The following is a 19,292-nucleotide window of genomic DNA, read 5'->3' on the forward strand; positions in this document are numbered from 1 at the left end:
ACAGCCACCACCCCAGAGCCTCCGGTTCTGTAGCTTTGGGTCATCTGCCGCCTGGCAGGGAGGATATTACACAATCATCTCTGCTGTAATTAAATATGAACTCCACAGCATGGATCCAGAGGAAAACATATTTAGTGATTTTTAACCTGTTTTCCAGGGTGGTTCTGCTCCCCAGAGATATGGAGGACAAAAGAGAAGCATTCCTTTACTGATGAAGCAAACCCTGAGTTATTAAAAAGAAGATTAAATGCCGAACAACCTATACATTATGAGTTAGCTTCAGGTAAGGTGCTCAAGGGCTTCCCTTGTGGCTCAGCTAGTAAAAAATCTGCCTGCAGTGTGGGAGACCTGGGTTCGATCCCTGGGTTGGGAAGATCCCCTGGAGAAGGGAAAGGCTGCCCACCCCAGTATTCTGGCCTGGAAAATTCCATGGACTAAGTCCACGGGGTTGCAAAGAGTTGGAGACGACTGAGCAACTTTCACTTTTCGGTGTGCTCAGACACTGATGGACTCCATAACACCAGTTTCTAAAAGAAGTATTTCTAGTTATTGCTCTAGACAGCATTAAACGTGATCCCCCAAGTACTAAACCTTGACATTCTGAATAAATGTTCTTCAGAACAGCCACACACACCTGGCTGCAGAAGGTGAGTACAGTGCAGGCTTTCTGCCCCATCCTGAATGATCAACGGTGTTTCACCAACTAGTTCATGAAACTAGGCCATTCCGGGAGCAGCACAGCCTTGCTAACATCTGTGTGGCTTTTCTTGTTGTTGTTGCTGTGTAGTTGCTAAGTCGTGTCCGACTCTCTGGGACCCCCATGGACTGTAGCCTGCCAGGCTCCTCTGTCTATGGGATTCTCCAGGCAAGGATAGTGGAGTGGGTTGCCATTTCCTTCTCCACGGGATCTTCCTGACCCAGGGATCGAACCTGGGTCTCCTGCATGAGCAGGCAGGTTCTTTACCACTGAACCACCAACGAGGCCCTGTGGCCTTGCTGGCATGGTTAATGAATGCAAACAAAGCATGGACCATTGACTCAAAATAGATATTATTTTTTCTGTTTGGGAGTGGGGAGCCCATGACCAAATCCAAGACTATGCAATAAGTTCTAGCTTCATGTTTAAAAACTAAACCAAAGGGTAGCTCTTGCAAGTGAGGCCACAGAGAGCATGGTTCCCAACCCAGTACCCCTGCAGGGAGGGCCGTGTTCCTGGTGCACTGACATTTACCTGAATGAGGTTGGCAGCTGGGTTCCGTCTTTTCTCAAAATGTTTCTGGCGGTGCTGTTCTTGTACTTTTAATGCAAAACCTGAGCCAAGAATGCCCTGTCACAAAATACAGAAATAGTGCTTTAAAAAAATTCCCCCCAAAGCATCATTAAATAATACAAATATTTAAAAAAAACAACCCTTTAAGAAGAGTCTGAGAAATGACAGTATGCAACCTGTCCATAATCTCATTACTTATTAAACAAACATGATTCCCTCTATTATTATGCCACTGTCCAATGGCAAGTGGTTGGACAAAAAACAGGTCTTGATGTCTGTCCTTCAGGAAACCACCAGGTGCTGCACTCCAGTCTCCTAGGGTGTAGGAGGAGGCCCCACAATTCCAAATAAAAAATGCCTTTGCGTGGCCCTCTCTGTGGCGTTTCTTTACACCTAAGTTAGAGAAAAGGCCTGTCCAGTGACAGATGAGGGGGATTTAAAATCTTGAGCTGTTACTGTCTCGTGGATGTGGACTTGAGAGCTATTTTAGCATGCTGATGGCAACTACTACAGTTTATACTTTCCGTTCATGAAAGGGTGGGGGAATGATCTTATTAAATTTTAGCATCTGTTCATGATGCTATAATTCTACACCTACCAAAGGAAAGCAAGTGGGGAAGGACAGTTGTGTAGACGAGCCACAAAGACACTCAGGCTTGGAGATGTTTCCATTTTGCCTATTTGTCCAGTAAAGATGAGAGCATGGGTCAATGCAAAGCACATACTTATCCTCCCAATTCTTTGCTTCTTAAAGTTAATTGATTCACTCATTAGTTAGTTTTTGTTTGCGCTGGCTCTTCATTACTGTGAGGGCTTTCTCTAGCTGCAGCAAGTGGGGGCTACTATAGTTGTGGTTCTTGGTCTTCTCACTGCAGTGGTTTCTCTGGTTGTGGAGCGTGGGCTCCAGGCCCGTGGGCTCGAGCCCAGGCTCAGTAGCTGTGGTGCATGGGCTTATTTGCTCCTTGGCACGTGGGATCTTCCTGGATTATGGGCTGAACCTGTGTCTCCTGCATTGGCAGGCAGATTCTTTACCACCAAGCCACCAGGGAAGCCCCTCTCCTGGGTCTTAATCCTCAAGACTCTTAACACTCGGAGCATGCCTTGCCTTCTTGGTTTTGGCTCACCCATTATGTCTGGGGGCTGGTAAAACTAGCCTGATCCTTCTGTGTTTATACTGGCTTTTTGGCTGGTTTGCCTATTTCTGCATAGTGTCTCCATCTGCCAAAATCCCGCTATCTTGATATATCCCCTATTTTCAGTTTGCTTTGGTTGAAATTTGTGGAATCAAGATGCTTCATGTCAGCCTCAGGTTGAGGCTGGCTTCAGAGTTCCCTCAGTTCAGTCTCTGGGCTTTGTCTCTCAGTCTCCACTTTATTGGTGTGGGAAGCAGAGTCCCTCTGCTTTTGAGGCTGGGATTTTACTTGCTAGCTATAAATTATTAGCTTTTTATTAAAGGAATCTAACTCTTAGGTTACAGTCGGGTATCTTACGAGCTATGAGTCGGTTCCTTGCCATAGGTAAGGGACGGCTGTTTTTCTTTTCTTTATGTGTTTGAAGTCACTCAAAGGGCTGTCTGAGGGGGTGGTACGTCTCATCCTTGTGACGTGTTAGGTCTCAGTGGATGACAGCTTGAGGAGGATATTTTGGGGCTCTAGATAACCTTTACTCTTTCTCCTTATCTTGAGGCAGTTTAGTCGCTAAGTCATGTCCGACTTTGGCGACCCCATGGGCTGTATTAGCCTGCCAGGCTCCTCTGTCCATGGGATTTTCCAGGTGAGAATGCTGGAGAATTCTCCTTGAAATTCCACCATTCTGAGTACCTCTGTGATGATAACCAGATAATAAATAACGCAGTTATGTTTAAATACAGTTATACAATGGTACTATTGCCGTTAATGAGCAGTGAGAGACTACCTCATCAATCAGGACGCACGACTGCACTGTGAAATTAGAAACGACGTCATAGGGTCTGTTTTCCATCACTCTTTCTCAGCGACTGTCTCATTCTGTCTGAGGTTCTCATCTCACACAGGTTGTGACTGAACAAACGAAGCTTTATGAAAACCTGGTTTGTAGGATTTTATTCGTGGATTTTAACATCTCCCTCCATTTAGAGGTGATAAAAATGGTCTTCTGTTTCCAAATCCAAATCAACTCTTAGTTATTCACAACTCCAAAATTTCCTTCTGTTCCTTAAGACCATTTTGGAAAGGTTTATTTATTTTCCTTTTAATGTCATTTTTCATGAAGCTTAAACACATAAGAGACTATGAAACAGCAGAATTTATAGCATATATTTATATTATGTATTTATATTACATGCATAGATGTGTATAATCCACTCATAGGAAGCATAATTTAGTTTTTGTAGAAATTGAATTAACAGCAATGGCTACTATTTTTGAGCATTCATTATGTAAATATGAGGTTCAGAGTTAAATCCCTTTTGGAAAATGAAGACAGGCCCTGCATAACACAAACTGAGCACCTGCCAACCAAGCTAAAATGTGGTGAAAATCACACTGGCATGGCTCAGAAACACACACTAGTGGATGGCAAACGTGGGCTGCAGGCCTCTTGAGCCAGACTGTACATTACCGCAGTCATGACAGCAGCTCTGCTCATTGTCTGGTTACGGCTCCTGTCCAGTCCTCCTCCATCTCCCTCAGCCCTCAGTTCATATACAGAAACACAGGTCTGTTAAAAATAAAGCCTGCTGCGTAAAATATAGCTAACGTGCCATCCCTTCAAATATCGAGACCGACAGAGACACATTCTCAGAAACTGTTTCGATTTAATTCATTTCCTAAGGTGAGATAATCTTTGAGGTTTTAAGTTTTAGAAGTTCTCCATAAACATCAGGTAGAAATAAGACATCTTGGCAAATATTTAAAATATTTATCCCTTGTTATCCTGCAGGTTAAAAGAGCTGATTTGTACCCTGTATTGGCAAACAGGTTAAAGATATTCTCAGCAAGAGGGAAGCAAGGGTCTGCAGGTGGAGACAGTCCCTCCAAGGCAGTGGAGACTTATGCCACTCGTGCTTCTTGGCCGAGAATACAGGAGAACTCTCCTTATCTTGAGGCCCTGGGATGCGGCCTCAGGGAAACAGACCCCAGCTGAGGTAGTGGCTGGCATGCCTCTGTGATGTGCAGGAGAATGCCTCTGTGGTGTACAGGAGAATCCCACTTCCAGGGAAAGACAGGGAAGGTTCTTCTCTCTCTTGGCCCTTTCTTTTCTGGGTGGAAGGCAGGCCCAGCATCCATTCTGACTTTCTTAGCAAAGTGCCCGTGTTCCCCTAATTTCAATCCGACACCACTGCTGCTGGCAAGTGCACTGGACATACTGCTGTTTCTGGCCACCTTTTTTTTTTTTATTATTAAAGGTAAACATGAACCATCTTTCATTCATTCAGTAAGAACCCAGCACCTACCGTGAGGTTGCAGTGAAATTCTCCATGGTAAAGTCTACTCTGCTTGGCCCTGTGAGGGGATGCTATGGGTGAGTGAGACTTTGATTTCCAACACAAATTGATTTAATTTGCATAAAAAATCTTAACACTGTATTGGGAAAGCTTCTCAAGAATGATTAATTAGTCTCTGCCCCTTAACCTAACAGCAATACAACTGACTCTGCCATGATGGTCCAGGGATTCAGGATGGAGACAGGCAACCTGCTGGATGAGATGCAGGCAGTGCTTGGAGATGGCTGACCTTCATGCGAACTGGCCCAGGTCTTTACACCTTTGAACACTTGTCTCTGCTCTCTTCTTACAGGCTCTCTTTTCCATCCCTTGCTATTATCTCTTCATGGTGTAATGTCTGTTCTGCCAGCCTACTTCCACAATGCTGTTTATAATCCTCCAAGAAGTGCGAAACTACAGAACTCACCTTATCAGACTTTCCTCTAAATGAAGCGAAGGTAATGAAAGACTTTGATCTCTCCTGGGAAGATGGCAGACACTGTTGCCCCGCGAGTGAATTGCCCCGACGTGGCCTCCACCATGTCTGTGATTCTTTGAGGGATCACATGGGCTGTTATACATGTGGCCTCAGGATGAGTATCAAACCCAACAGGGGCAGATCTCCAGTGCCATTATTTTGGGAAAAAAAGCACAAGACTGCATTTTGCTGTTTGTAAAGTGTTTTCTGGTAGAGAATCTGGTTGTCACATGGGTGTCTGTTCTACATGGCTGAGGTTGCTGAATTCACATGACTCTGCATGGATAGAGGCTTTCTGTCTTTTTTTCCACTTTGTCTCAGCAGGAAACACATATATATTGTAAAACTTTTCTTCATGACAAACACTTGACTTATATCATTGATCTTCAAAAACTTTCTTTGGGTGCAATAACTCTTCATATATGACATTAATAAATGTACTCAGGGTCTGTCATAGGCTGACTTGTGTCCAAATTTACAGGTTGGAGTCCTAATCCCCAGGACCTCAGGGTACGACCTTATCTGGAGAAAAGGTCTTTACACAGGTGATCAAGTTCCAGTGAGCTCATAGGGTGGGCCCTAACCCAGTGTGGCTGGTGTGCTTTTTGGAGGAGACTTGGCCATGGACAGAGGGAGACAGAGGGAGTAGATGGCGTCCATCAGGCCTGGACACATCTCTCCTTTGGGGGCCTTGGAAAGAACCAGCCTTGCCAGCTCCTTGGTTTTCAACTTTCACCTCTAGAACCATGAGAAAGAAAGAAAGTGAAGTCGCTCAGTCGTGTCCGACTCTTTGTGACCCCATAGACTATAGCCTACTAAGCTCCTCCATTCACGGGACTTTCCAGGCAAGATTACTGGAGGGGGTTGCCATTTCCTTTTCCAGGGGATCTTCCTGACCCAGAGATCGAACTCGGGTCCCCCGCATTGTAGGCAGACACTTTACCATGCGAGCCACCAGGGAAGTTCCAGAACCACGAGACAATTGAACTATGTTAGGTCAAGCCAGATAGTCTGTGACACCTTGTTACAGCAGTCCTAGCAAACCAACACAGTCACACTTGGGGAGCATGGGACCGAACCCGAATTCAAAGTGAGATCTGATACCTGAGCTCGTGCATGGTCCCTGGGGACCCTTCTCTGACTTTGGGTGGTCTGGGGTGCAACCAGCCAGTCAGCCTGGAGCTGAGCACTGGTCATGGGAAGGACAAAGGACTCAGGCAGAGGTGGAGCTCCAGGAACCTCAGCCTGTGGTGCTGAAGGCCCCACCCCCTTGGCTCCTTGGAGGGGTGCCCTGGGGTCTCTGGGGCTGAGGCTGAGAAGTGAGCCTGCCTGTGTCTGGAGCAAGATGGAGGCGCCGTTTCCTTAAGCAGCACGGCGACCGCGGCTCTAACACGCCTGCTTCTGGGCTCCTTTCCCCCACGAGGGGTGGAGTGAGTGAAAGAGAGAGCTTGGGGATGGAGGCAAATTGTAATAAATATTTTCACGAACTGCCTTTGAAGACACAAGAGGATAAAACAACCAGAAAGACAGGCTTCATCCACTCAGGGGAAAATAATCAAAAGCTTAAGAGAAGATAAGTGTGCTCTTCATTCTGATACGATACAGAAACTGGTGGTTAACAAAAATCAATGATGACACAAACAATAAATCATCTGACATTTTAAAGACCTTTAAATCCATGTGCTTCTCACTCGAGTGGATCCGAAGAGGTAAACACTCCACGTGGGCACATGAATCTCTTCAGTAGCTCACACCTCACACACTTAACCGGAGCCATCAGTTTAAGAGGGGGACAGCTTTAACTCTTTACACCTATTTTCAATGTATTAGGAGCATGTTGACTGAGAGGTGATGCCACCTGAATTATTATCAGATCCTAAAGCCCCAGCTGGTAGAAAACTTTTGGGTTAAATGTCTCCAAGGGAAGACCATTTTTATAAATTATCCAACTAGCTACATGTAGAAAAGTCAACATTATATCAGAAAAATGATACCAGTAAACATATAGCTGTGTTCCAGGGCATACTGTTTAAAGGAAGCTCATGCTAGTAAACCTCTACAATCCAACTGGAAGTGCTTAATTTTTGCAAAGATACTCACAGCGGGAAGTGCAAAAAAAGAAATGCCCAGGAGTGCGAAGCCTGCTGACAGCAGCCTTCCCAGCCACGTCAGGGGGGTTTTGTCTCCATAACCGATCGTGGTCAATGTTATCTAAAAACAAACAAACAGGACGTGCAGCTTAAGTACTTGAAAGTCAGGACTCACGAACAGTTTCCACTAAATCATTATTCAAGCAGTCTGGCTGGCGCATTTTATTACTGTGCTTTAATTTTCCATGACACATAACAGAACCCTTTGCTTAAGGAAGGGAGTAACCTACATACTTGTTCCTCCCTTATAACACGATTTTCCATCTTTCCTAAGTGCATTCAAAGAAAGGCTAGATTAGCAAGTGGATAACCATCAGTGATACAGGAATGATAGCACCATGGCTTTCAGTTCAGTTCAGTTCAGTTCAGTCGCTCAGTCGTGTCCGACTCTTTGCGACCCCATGAATTGCAGGACGTCAGGCCTCCCTGTCCATCACCAACTCCTGGAGTTCACTCAAACTCATGTCCATTGAGCTGGTGATGCCATCCAGCCATCTCATCCTCTGTCGTCCCCTTCTTCTCCTGCCCCCAATCCCTCCCAGCATCAGAGTCTTTTTCAGTGAGTCAACTCTTCGCATGAGGTGGCCAAAGTATTGGAGTTTCAGCTTAGCATCAGTCCTTCCAAAGAACACCCAGGACTGATCTCCTTCAGAATGGACTGTTTGAATCTCCTTGCAGTCCAAGGGACTCTCAAGAGTCTTCTCCAACACCACAGTTCAAAAGCATCAATTCTTTAGCTTTAAGACTGGATCAGTATACAAAACAATAATTTATGTTAATTAAGTCTATCCACTCATTTCCCTGGTGGGCATTTCCTGAAGGCCTAGTATGTGTAGGGTGCGTGTTTTGATTTGTAGTGGAACAAAAATGAGAGGTGCATGGCTCCTGTCCTGAGATAATTAGGGCATAAGAAGGGAAGTATGTCACACACAAATCATTAACACACAAAATAGGGCATGACAGGTATTACGCTGAAAGCACAAATAACCTGCTGCTCAAATTCAAAGAGATTAGTACTAGCTTGGGCGAGTTGCAGAAGCTTTGTTGGGAAGATGTCATCATACCCAGGCTTTGAAGGAGGGGTAATATTCTGAGACAGAGATGATAGAGTGATCCAGGGAGGGGATACAGATGAACAGCTGCACAGCAGTGGGATAAACAGGGTGGGTTTTGGAATGTGTACTTAGCTGCACTGGAGCTACGCTAATGCTAGACCAGGGAGTGTCTGAGAAATGATCTCTGGGTCTTGTCTCCCTAATGATAAACTGCTGCAGGGGCTGCCTGTGTGCCTTAGAACAGAGTTCTGGCTGTACTCCAGGACAGACGATGCAAGCCTGACCTGGTAGAATGATGGGGTGATTGAATCAGAACAGTGGAAGTGGGATGGTACGAGGTGGAGAGTAGAGACAAGCTGAAGAAAAGCAATAGCAGCATATCCATAGATCATCCAGAAGGAAGGTGATGACCAAACCAACAAGATTTGAAAATTTCAAGTGGAAAATGTGGCCCCATAAATAGAAAGACGACAACAAGAAGGAGAGGGTTTGGGAGCAGAGATGAGTGACTTTCAATGTGGCTGATCTAGACATTCTGTGTGTGTGTGTGTGTGTGTGTGTGTGTGTGTGTGAGCTCAGTCATGCCTGACTCTTTGCAGTCCCATGGACTGTAGCCCACCAGACTCCTCTGTCCATGGAATTTTCCAGGCAAGAATACTGGAGTGGGTTGCCCTGCTCTCCTCCAGGGTATCTTCCCGATCCAGGGATCGAACTCTTGTCTCTAAAATCTCCTGCATTGGCTGGTGAGTTCCTTACCACTAGTGCTACCTGGGAACCCATATTAGCAAGGAATTAAGGAGAGCCTGAGTCTTTGAAGACTTGAGGTTGGCTTGAGATGTGGATTTTGGAATCAGGTGCTGAGTGACTGTGGAAGCTCTGTGAAGCCATGAGGTAGCAAAGAGTGTGAAGAAGGGCTGCAGGACACTTCCTCAGGAAACCCACACATTTAAGGGGCAGAAGGAAAAGGAAAGCCAGAGGAGTATATGGTTTCAAAAGTAGGGGCCTAGGAAAGGGTTATGTAAATGGAAACTCAATGGAGAAGAGAGCGTCACGGAAGACCAGGTGAGCCCTGGTGTCACAGGCTCATGGAAAACAAGGAGAATGAGGACTAAGAGAGTTAGACACAGGGACAGGGTCACCAGCAGTTTCTAACAGCAGCAGTCTTGGTCATGTCACCTTCCCCAGCTTTGGGAGGAGGGAAGCCTATTGAGAGGCAGAAATGGTAATGGAAGGGACACTTTGTGCTATAAACCCTCCAAAAGCATCCAGCTCAGCTGACCACCCTTCCTAGACTCTCTTCTTGCCTTACTTTCATGGTTTTCCCTTCACATCTTTGTTGTTGCTGTTGCTCAGGCATGTCCAACTCTTTGCAGCTCCATGGACTGCAGTATGCCAGGGTTCCCTGTCCTTCACTATTTCCCAGAGTTTGCTCAAACTCATGTCCTTGAGTGGGAGATGCTATCCAACCATCTCATTCTCTGTTATTCCCTTCTCCTCCTGCCCTCAATTTTTCCCAGCATCAGGGTCTTTTCCAGTGAGTCAGCTCTTTGCATTAGACAGCCAAAGGAGCTTCAGTCCTTCCAATGAATATCCAGGATTGATTTCCTTCAGGATTGACTGGTTTGATCTCCTTGCAGTTCAAGGGGCTCTCAAAAGTCTTCTCCAGCACCACAGTTCTAAAGCATCAATTCCTTGGCTTTCAGCTTTCTTTATGGTCCAAATTTCACATTCATACATGACTACTGAAAAAAAACAGCTTTGGTTATATAGACCTTTGTTGGCAAGTGATGTCTCTGCTTTTTAATATGCTGTTTGTCATAGCTTTACATCTTTGGCAGCTTCTTTTACGTGGCTTATTCGACACCAGTCAACCTTTGAATATTGGATTCTTAAGGTTTGCTTCTGGGTCTTTTTCTCTTTTTTGAAAAATTCTGTTCTTCAATTTTTCCTTTCTCTTCTATCTCTTCTTTTCCCTCTCTTGCCAGGTTATCTGAAATGTTCTCAAGATTTAAATGCCATTTTTATGAGGAACACACTGAGTTTCTACCTCCAAGGTGGACCACTCTTCTGAGCTCTGGATCCACATATCTGCAACTGATACTTCTCTTTGGATGCTGCCCAGTCATTTAAACTGAATACATTTAAGACAGAATTTCTATTATCCCTAGCCTGCTGTGCCAATTGCATCCCTTCCCAATCAAGAACACTGCTGTCAGGAATTCCTGGAGGGCCCCAGGTTCAATCCCTGGTTAGGGAACTAAAATCTCACAAACCTCAGGTGTGGGCTGCTCAATTGGAAGCCTCAAGGAACCTTTGCTGCTCCTTCCCCACAGGTCCCTCTCTGAACCCCTCAGCAGGTTACGATGCTCCGATATTCCCAGTCCACTCCCTTCTCTCTGTCCTCATGGGCACTATGGTAGATCAGGCTCTGTAGCAGCCTCTTTTTTACTATACTTTTCCCAGTTTTATTAAGGGATGGTTGACGTGCATCACTGTTCAACGCATATAGCTTGGTGGTTTGATTTACATTTGCTGTGAAATGGTGACCACAGCAGGGTTAGTGAACATCCATCATTCTGCAGAGATACTATAAAAGGGTAACACTTTCCTTTTTGTGATGAGAACTCGTAGGATTTACTTTCTTTGCTTTTCTGCGTATCACATAGCAGAGTTACCTACAGTCACCTTGTGGTACTGACATCCCTGATGTTGGTTTATCTTCTCACTGGAAGCTGGTACCTTTTGACCATCTTCCTCGACTCCAACTCCCATACCTGCTGTAACCATGAATCTCATCTCTTTCTGTTTTTTAAAATTTATTTTTAATTGAAGGATAATTGCTTTATAGAAGTTTGCTGTTTTCTGTCAAACCTCAACATGAATCAGTCATAGGTATACATACATCCCCTCCTTTCTGAACCTCCCTCCCATCTCCCTCCCCCTCCCACCTCTCTACTTGATACAAAGCCCCTGTTTGAGTTTCCTGAGCCATACAGCAAATTCCCTTTGGCTATCTATTTTACATATGGTAGTGTAAGTTTCCATGTTACCCTTTCCATACATCTCACCCTCTCCTTCCCTCTCCCCATGTGCATAAGTCTATTCTCTATGTCTGTTTCTCCATTGCTGCTCTGAAAATAAATTCTTCAGGACCAATTTTCTAGATTCCATATATATGTGTTAGAATATGATATTTATCTTCCTCTTTCTGACTCACTTCACTCTGTATAATAGGTTCTAGGTTCATCCACCTCATTAGAGCTCTCAAATGTGTTCCTTTTTATGGCTGAGTAACATTCCATTGTGTATATGTATCATAATTTCTTTATCCATTCATCTGTCGATGGACATCTAGGTTGCTTCCATGTTCTAACTATTGTAAATAGTGCTGCAATGAACAATGGGATACATGTGTCTCTTTCAATTTTGGTTTCCTCAGGGTATATGCCTAGGAGTGGGATTGCTGGGTCACATGGTGGTTTTATTCCTAGTTTTAAAAGGACTCTCCATACTGTCTTCCATAGTGGCTGTATCAATTTACATTCCCACCAACAGTACAAGAGCATTCCTTTTTCTCCACACCCTCTCCAGCATTTATTGTTTGTAGACTTTTTGATGATGGCCATTCTGACTGGTGTGAGGTGATATCTCATTGTAGTTTTGATTTGCATTTCTCTAATAATGAGAGATGTTGAGCATCTTTTCATGTGTTTGTTAGCCATCTGTATGTCTTCTTTGGAGAAATGTCTGTTTAGGTCTTTTTCCCACTTTTTAATTGGGTTGTTTGCTTTTCTGGTATTGAGTTGTATGAGCTGCTTGTATATTTTGGAAATTAATCCTTTGTCAGTTGTTTCATTTGCTATCATTTTCTCCCATTATGAGGGCTGTCTTTTCACCTTGCTTATAGCTTCCTTTGCTATGCAAAAGCTTTTAAGTTTAATCAGGTCCCACTTATTTACTTTTGTTTTCATTTCTATTACTCTAGGAGGTAGGTTATAGAGGATCTTGCTTTGATTTATGCCATCGAGTGTTCTGCCTGTTTTCCTCTAAGAGTTTTATAGTTTGTGGTCTTACATTTAGGTCTTTAATCCATTTTGAGTTTATCTTTGTGTGTGGTATTAGGAAGTGTTCTAATTTCATTCTTTTACATGTAGCTGTCCAGTTTTCCCAGCACCATTTATTGAAGAGGCTGTATTTGCCTCATTGTATATTCTTGCCTCCTTTGTCAAAAATAAGTTACCCATAGGTACATGGGTTTCTTTCTGGGCTTTCTATCTTGTTTTATTGGTCTGTATTTCTGTTTTTGTGCCAATACCATATGGTCTTGATGACTGTAGCTTTGTAGTATAATCTGAAGTCAGGAAGCTTGATTCCTCCAGCTCCATTCCTCTTTCTTAAGACTGCTTTGGCTATTCAGGGTCTTCTGTGTTTCCATATGAATTGTGAAATATTTTGTTCTAGTTTTGTAAAAAATGCCATTGGTAATTTAACAGGGATCATATTGAATCTGTAGACTGCATTTGGTAGTATAGTCATTTTTATAATATTGATTCTTCCTACACAGGAACATGGAATATCTCTCCACCTGTTTATGTCATCTTTGATTTCTTTCATTACTGTCTTATAATTTTCTGTGTACAGTTCTTTTGTCTCCTTAGGAAAGTTTAGTCCTAGATATTGAATTCTTTTTGTTGCAATGGTGAATGGGATTGATTCCTTGTTAGTATATAGAAATGCAAGTGATTTCTGTGTATTGATTTTGTATCCTGCAACTTTGCTAAATTCACTGATTAGCTCTAGTAATTTTCTGATACTATCTTTAGGGTTTTCTATGAACAGTATCATGTCATCTGTAAACAGCAAGAGCTTTACTTCCTCTTTTCTGATCTGGATTCCTTTTATTTCTCTTTCTTCTCTGATTGCTGTAGCTATGACTTCCAGAACTATGTTGAATAATAATGATGAAAGTGGACACTCTTTTCTTGTTCCTGATCTTAGGAGTAATGTTTTCAGTTTTTCACCATTGAGAATAATGTTTGCTGTAGGCTTATCATATAGGGCCTATGTTGAGGCAGGCTCCTTCTATGCCCATTTTTTTTAAAAACACATATAAGTGAGATCATACAGTATCTGTCCCTGTCTGACTTGTTGCACTTAGAGGTCAAGGTCCATCCACCTGGCTGCAGTTGGCAGAGTTTCTTCATTTTCTATGCTGAGTAGCAATCCCCTCATGTGTACAGCACACCCTCCTGCTGCCCATTGTCATGACCCTGAGGTTGTTTCCATGTCCTGGCTCTTGAAGATCATGAGCCGTCATCTCTCAATTGCCTTTTCTGCTTTTGCTCCTGCTTCTCTTGTTTCCTTCTGCACAGGGGCTATTTTCTTACTCCTTTCTAGAAGCCCTGCAATGGCTGTTCACCAAATTCAGAATAAATTCTAAGCTCTGAGCTGTGGAGCACATGACCCTGTCTCCACGGCACCCCCATACAGCTCTGGGCTTCCCTTTGCTCACTGCACTTTGAACAGTGTCCTTTCAGCTCCTTGAACAGGCGAGGTCATCCTTCTGCATAGCCCTTGCACAGTCTCTCCCCTCAGCCATTCCCCCTTGCCAGGGCTCCTTCTCATTCTACGATCTTGTCCTAAGCTGGCTGTCCTCAGAGAGGCCCCCTGCCCACTGTCTATGGCAGGGCCTCTGGTTTCTCTCTGGCCTGCATGTTTCCTATCGGCTCTTATCATGAGGGGTGGTCTACTCTGCTTTCCCTTGGGCCGCATTTCCTCAACTAGAAGGAGGGACTGTTTCTTTACTCTTTGTTTTCTAGCATGAAGTTTGCCACAAAGTAAGAGGACCTCAGTAAGTGTTCAGTAAACAAATAAAGAAACCTTTCAAGAACATTGGTAACAAACAGAGTGAGAAACTGGGGTGAGAACTCCTGGGAATCTCTGACGTGAGGTGGGGATTTCTAGGATGGATCTATGCCTGTCTGCAGAGAGGCCAAGTCTGGAGAGGGGAGCTGGGGGCTTTATGGTGGGGGGGGGTACCCGAGAAAGGGGCTCCCCTGGTGGTCAGACGGTAAAGAATTCACCTGCCAATGCAGGAGACTCAGCTTTGATCCCTGGGTGGGGCAAATCCCCTGGAGAAGGAAATGGCAACCCACTCCAGTATTTTGCCTGGGAAATGCCATGGACAGAGGAACCTGGCAGATGAAAGTTCATGGGGCTGCAAAGCGTCAGATGTGACTCAGTGACTAAGCAGCCACAGCAAGCCGAGGGGATGGGCACATGGTGGAGGGCTGCCCTTGGTCATGTGGATGAACGTATCCTCCACAGGGTGGAGACTGTGTGGGCACAACGTGAAGAGGGAGCTGGGCTGGAAAAGCTCACGGTGGCTTCATTACCTGCAGTGAAGGACAAGGAGGATCACCTGCAGGGAGAGAAGGGCTTGGAACGGGGAGGGCTTGTTTGGGCTGTGAGGGTGTGAGAAAGAACGTGCTCTGCAAACCAGCAGTGAACCAGATGCCATCGGCAGTCTCAGAAGGGATTCTGATTGCAGATAAAACACTCCTGGCTACATCTCATGACAGGTTCATAACCTTAAATATGCAGAAAGGAGTTTAATCTACCGCACCATTTCTGCAAAACAGCTTAATCCTTTCCAGTAGTTTATTAACAATAATAAACGGAAGGAGAAATTTCATGGTCTGGTCACAGCAATAATGTTGCATTTCTTCGTCTGCTTTCCATTCCAGTCACACATCTGAGTTGTTCTCCTGGGCCTGGGGCTGAGTGGGTTTTAATCTGCTGCCTCCAGACACAGCAAAGCAACCACGTTCTCAGTCCAGTTAAGAGAGCCATGCCCTCCTTTTGAACTCAGGGCTGCCCCTCTTACAGAACTGGTGAGGAGGTGTCATGAACCCTGAGAGTCACACCTGGGTTGCCTGGGGTGGAGGATGGCGAGACCCTCCCACCTTCTCCTTGTGCCACCAGGGCCAGGCCAGGAGGAGCTGGAGTGGCCCACAGCCCAGTCTGGGGCAGCCACTTCCTCCGCCGGACCTCACAGTCACTGGGGTGTTGCTTGGTTGAGGGCTGAGGGGCCTTTTGTTGAAGGTGAGGCTGGGGAAGGATATAGCACCAGGATGCCAGGAAGCATGGGCGAGGGTTCCTGTTTTGTGCCTGTGGGGCAGATCATTTTGCTTCCTATGGCTGCAAAGGGGGAAACTGGGCCTCCTGCTGTTATCAGGGGGCTTGCGCTGACCCCCCTGCTTGACCTGGCTGCCCTCTTTCTCAGGCAACCTCTGGTTGTGCTGCGCTTAGTTGCTCAGTCGTGTCTGACTCGTTGCAACTCCATGGGCTGTAGCCCACCAGGCTCCTCTGTTCAGGGGGATTTTCCAGGCAAGAATACTGGAGTGGGCTGCCACGCCCTCCTCCTGGGGATCTTCCTAACCCAGGGATTGAACCCAGGTCCCCTGCACCGCAGGCAGATTATTTACCACCTGAGCTACCAGGGAGCTGCATTGCATCAAACCATCCTGAAAGAGGGCTGCAGGAAAGTGAAAGTGTTAACCTCTCAGTCATGACCAACTCTTTGTGACTCCATGGACTGTAGCCCAGCAGGCTCCTCCGTCCATGGGATTTCCCAGGCAAGAATACTGGAGTGGATGACATTTCCTTCTCTAGGGGATCTTCCCAACCCAAGGATCAAGTCTTGGATCTCCAGCATTGCAGGCAGATTCTTGACCTTCTGAGGCACTAGTCTGCAGGAAGGCTGCTGATTATCCAGGCTTTCAGGTCAAGCTGTCTTTGAGGTACCCCAGTGCAGCTACTTTATGTTTCTTCCCTTTCCCCAGTAACTGGAAGGCCCTGGGAAGCTTTTTCAGTTGGTCCTTTGCACATGAACTGAGTATCCTTTCTGGGTCTCTGCTCCCACACTTGTGCTCAGCAATGTACCCACTTCTGTGTTCCAGAAGTCACGTGCAGCTCCAGTGACTGAGCTGCAGTAACTGGTCTGATTTGGATGTAAAGCTAGAGGAAGGTGGGGTCACAGAGAGCCCTGAAGACACCCTCTTCCCTGGGAGCTCCTGGCAGGAATTACCTACTTATAGTTGGCATGTGTGATCTTAAGGAGTTGGCAAAAATCACGCCTGGAGGAAACCCACTGTATTGAGTGTCGTTCCATTTTCTGACTCCTTCTAGAGCCTCTAGGATCTATGCTCTTAACATCTGCTGGTTAGTGAAATTTTGAAAATTTATGTATTTATATACATATTTACTTATTATTGATTCATACTCATTGACTTTTGACTATGAAAGGTCATAAAGTTTTGAATTCAAACAATTAAAAGATACACTTTTAAAAAGTTCCAGAATCTCTTTTGGACTCATTCAACCCCATGGACTGTAGCCCACTAGACTCCTCTGTCCATGGAATTCTCCAGGCCAAAATACTGCAGCGGGTAGCCATTCCCTTTTCCTGGGGATCTTCCTGACCCAGGAATCGAACCTAGGTCTCCTGCTTTGCAGGCAGATTCTTTACCATCTCAGTCACCAGGGAAGTCCCTAAACAATTAAAAAACACATTTTTTAGAAGTTCCAATATCTCTTGCAGTGTTGTTTTAGCAAAATAATACTTTAATTGGTTGTCACACTTCATGACTAGCGGTGGAAGCCGGCAGACCAGCCTGACGGGAAGGGTTGGGACAAGAAGGACAGGCCCGCTTCCTGTGGCCTCATCAGGTGGGCTGGGTGGTGCCTGCGGGTTGTGCTGTCCTTCCAGGTGGACAGTTACTGGAAGGGGCTGCAGCAGGTGGGAGCAGCTCAGAGGAAGCTTTGCCCTCAACTGCAGTCATGCAGGTAAGGAGAGATTTTTCTGAAAGTCTTTAGGTTGCAAATATTGGCAGAAAGGAGTAATTATGGTAGCAAAGTCGGAGGTCTGCTCCGGGCCCCTTAGGGGGTTCAACAATCAAGTGTTTTCTCTCTCAGGAATCATACTGCAAAACAAATGTAAACTCGGGTCCAAGCTTTCCTCAATATTCTTCTTTAATGGGAGGCAGGTGCTGTGTTCAGATTATAATTTAGACATAGGTTAGGCACAGTTAATTGTTTGTTTTCAATAGCACAATTAATTGGAGACCAGGAGATATAAATCTACCTTCTTTTCTTCAAGCAACAAATCAACAAATATTTACTGGTCTGGTTTTGAGAACTCAGGTATGAATAGCTGTTTATAGCTAATGCATTTATGTAAGCATATTAAAATAGACTATTAGTAGATTTCCACAGTACAGTATAATTTCCCCCTAAGCAGGGGGGTCCCTTTAAAATTATTTTTATTTTATTTAATCTTTTTTCTTCCAGTTTTATTGAGATATAATTGACACACAGCTTTGCAGAAGTTTAAGGTGCACAGTACAATGCCCTGACTTGAACACATCATGAAATAATTAACACTGTAAGTTCAGTGAACACCCATCATCTCATATAGATACAGCATTAAAGAAATGGATATATATATATATATACACATATATATATAATTTTTAAAACTCTTAGGATTTACTCTGTTAGCAACTTTCATATATAATGCACAGCAGAGCTCATTATACTTATTGCATGGTACATCATACCCATGGCACTTATAGCTGGAAGTTTGTGCCTTTTGACCATCCTCATTCAATTCCTCCACCTTCCACTCCCTGCCTCTGGTAAACACACATCTGGTCTCTTTTTCTATGAGTTTATTTGTTTGTTTTGAGCCATAATTGACCTAAAGCCCTTTGTTAGTGCCTGTTACACAACACAGTGATTTGGTATTTCTATAGCATTTTTAAACCATCACCAAGGTAAGTCTAGTTATGATATCACCATACAAAGACATCGTACAGTTATTGGCTATATTTCCCACACTGTACCCTTTATACCTGGGACTCACTTATTTTGTACCTTTCAATCTCCCTCACCTGTTTCTTCCCTCTCTCTCCTGCTCTGCCCTCTGGCAACCACCTGTTTGTTTTCTGTATCTGTAACTCTGTTTCTGTTTTACTATGTTTGTATATTTGTTTTGTACTGTTGATTCCACATGTAAGTGAAATCATATGGTATTTGTCTTTCTCTTTCTCACTTATTTTCCTGAGTGTGATAATCTCTAGGTCCATCCATGTTGCTGCAAATAGCATCATTTCATTCTTTTTTTATGGCTGAGTAATATTCCACTGCATATATAAACATATCTTCTTTATCCATTCATCTGTTGATGGGTGCTTAGGTTGCTTCTATATCTTGGCTATTGTAAACAGCACTGCTATTGTAAATCTTGGCTATTGTAATAGAATATGAGGTGCATATATTTTCTCCAGCTAGTGCTTTTGTTTTCTTTAGGGCAGAATTGCAGAATCATGTGGTAGTTCCAGTCTTAATTTTCTTGAGGAATAGCTGTATTGGTTTCCATAGTGGGTGCACAACTTACATTCCCTCCAGCAGTTCCTAAGGGGGTTCCTTAAGGGGGAAGATTCCTGTCAACAGTTGTCAACAATCTCCTTCTCCCTCCCCACTCTTTCCTCCTCTCTGCTCTGTTTCTCTTATTTCTAGTCTCTTTTCTTCCCTCTTCTCTTCTCTTCGCCGAAGTAATCTCTTGGGCTACTTCCTGAGCATAGGTAGTCATAGAATCTATGAAGTTAATTTTGACATTTGGTCATCTTGAACTAGTAGGTCAGAAAGATTTTCAGTCTTTACACATTGGAAACTCCATGGTGGTAGCATCATGAAACTCAGGTTCTGCTGTGGCAGGGGCTCAGGGCATTAGCACTCCCTACTGTTCTCCCAGGCTTGTGGTCAGATAAGCAATAACAGTGGCAGTCACAGCTATCTAGTATTGGATAAAGTG

The 19,292-nt window shown here is 44.5% G+C and overlaps 1 protein-coding gene across 2 annotated transcripts in view; it reads right to left on the reverse strand.

Annotated features, from left to right (window-relative positions):
* The window catches only part of KCNQ5 (potassium voltage-gated channel subfamily Q member 5), a 626,149-nt gene that overhangs the window by 104,846 nt on the left and 502,011 nt on the right, over positions 1-19,292 (reverse strand). For both annotated transcript variants that reach the window (XM_040261809.1, XM_040261808.1), the window contains exons 6-7: positions 7,312-7,422; positions 1,232-1,327 (exon numbers count right to left, since the gene is read on the reverse strand). In XM_040261809.1, the coding sequence (XP_040117743.1) occupies positions 1,232-1,327; positions 7,312-7,422 (207 nt within the window). The remainder of the gene's footprint in view (positions 1-1,231; positions 1,328-7,311; positions 7,423-19,292) is intronic.

This window comes from Oryx dammah, unplaced genomic scaffold (assembly GCF_014754425.2).
Source record: "Oryx dammah isolate SB20612 unplaced genomic scaffold, SCBI_Odam_1.1 HiC_scaffold_19, whole genome shotgun sequence".
NCBI lineage: Eukaryota > Metazoa > Chordata > Mammalia > Artiodactyla > Bovidae > Oryx > Oryx dammah.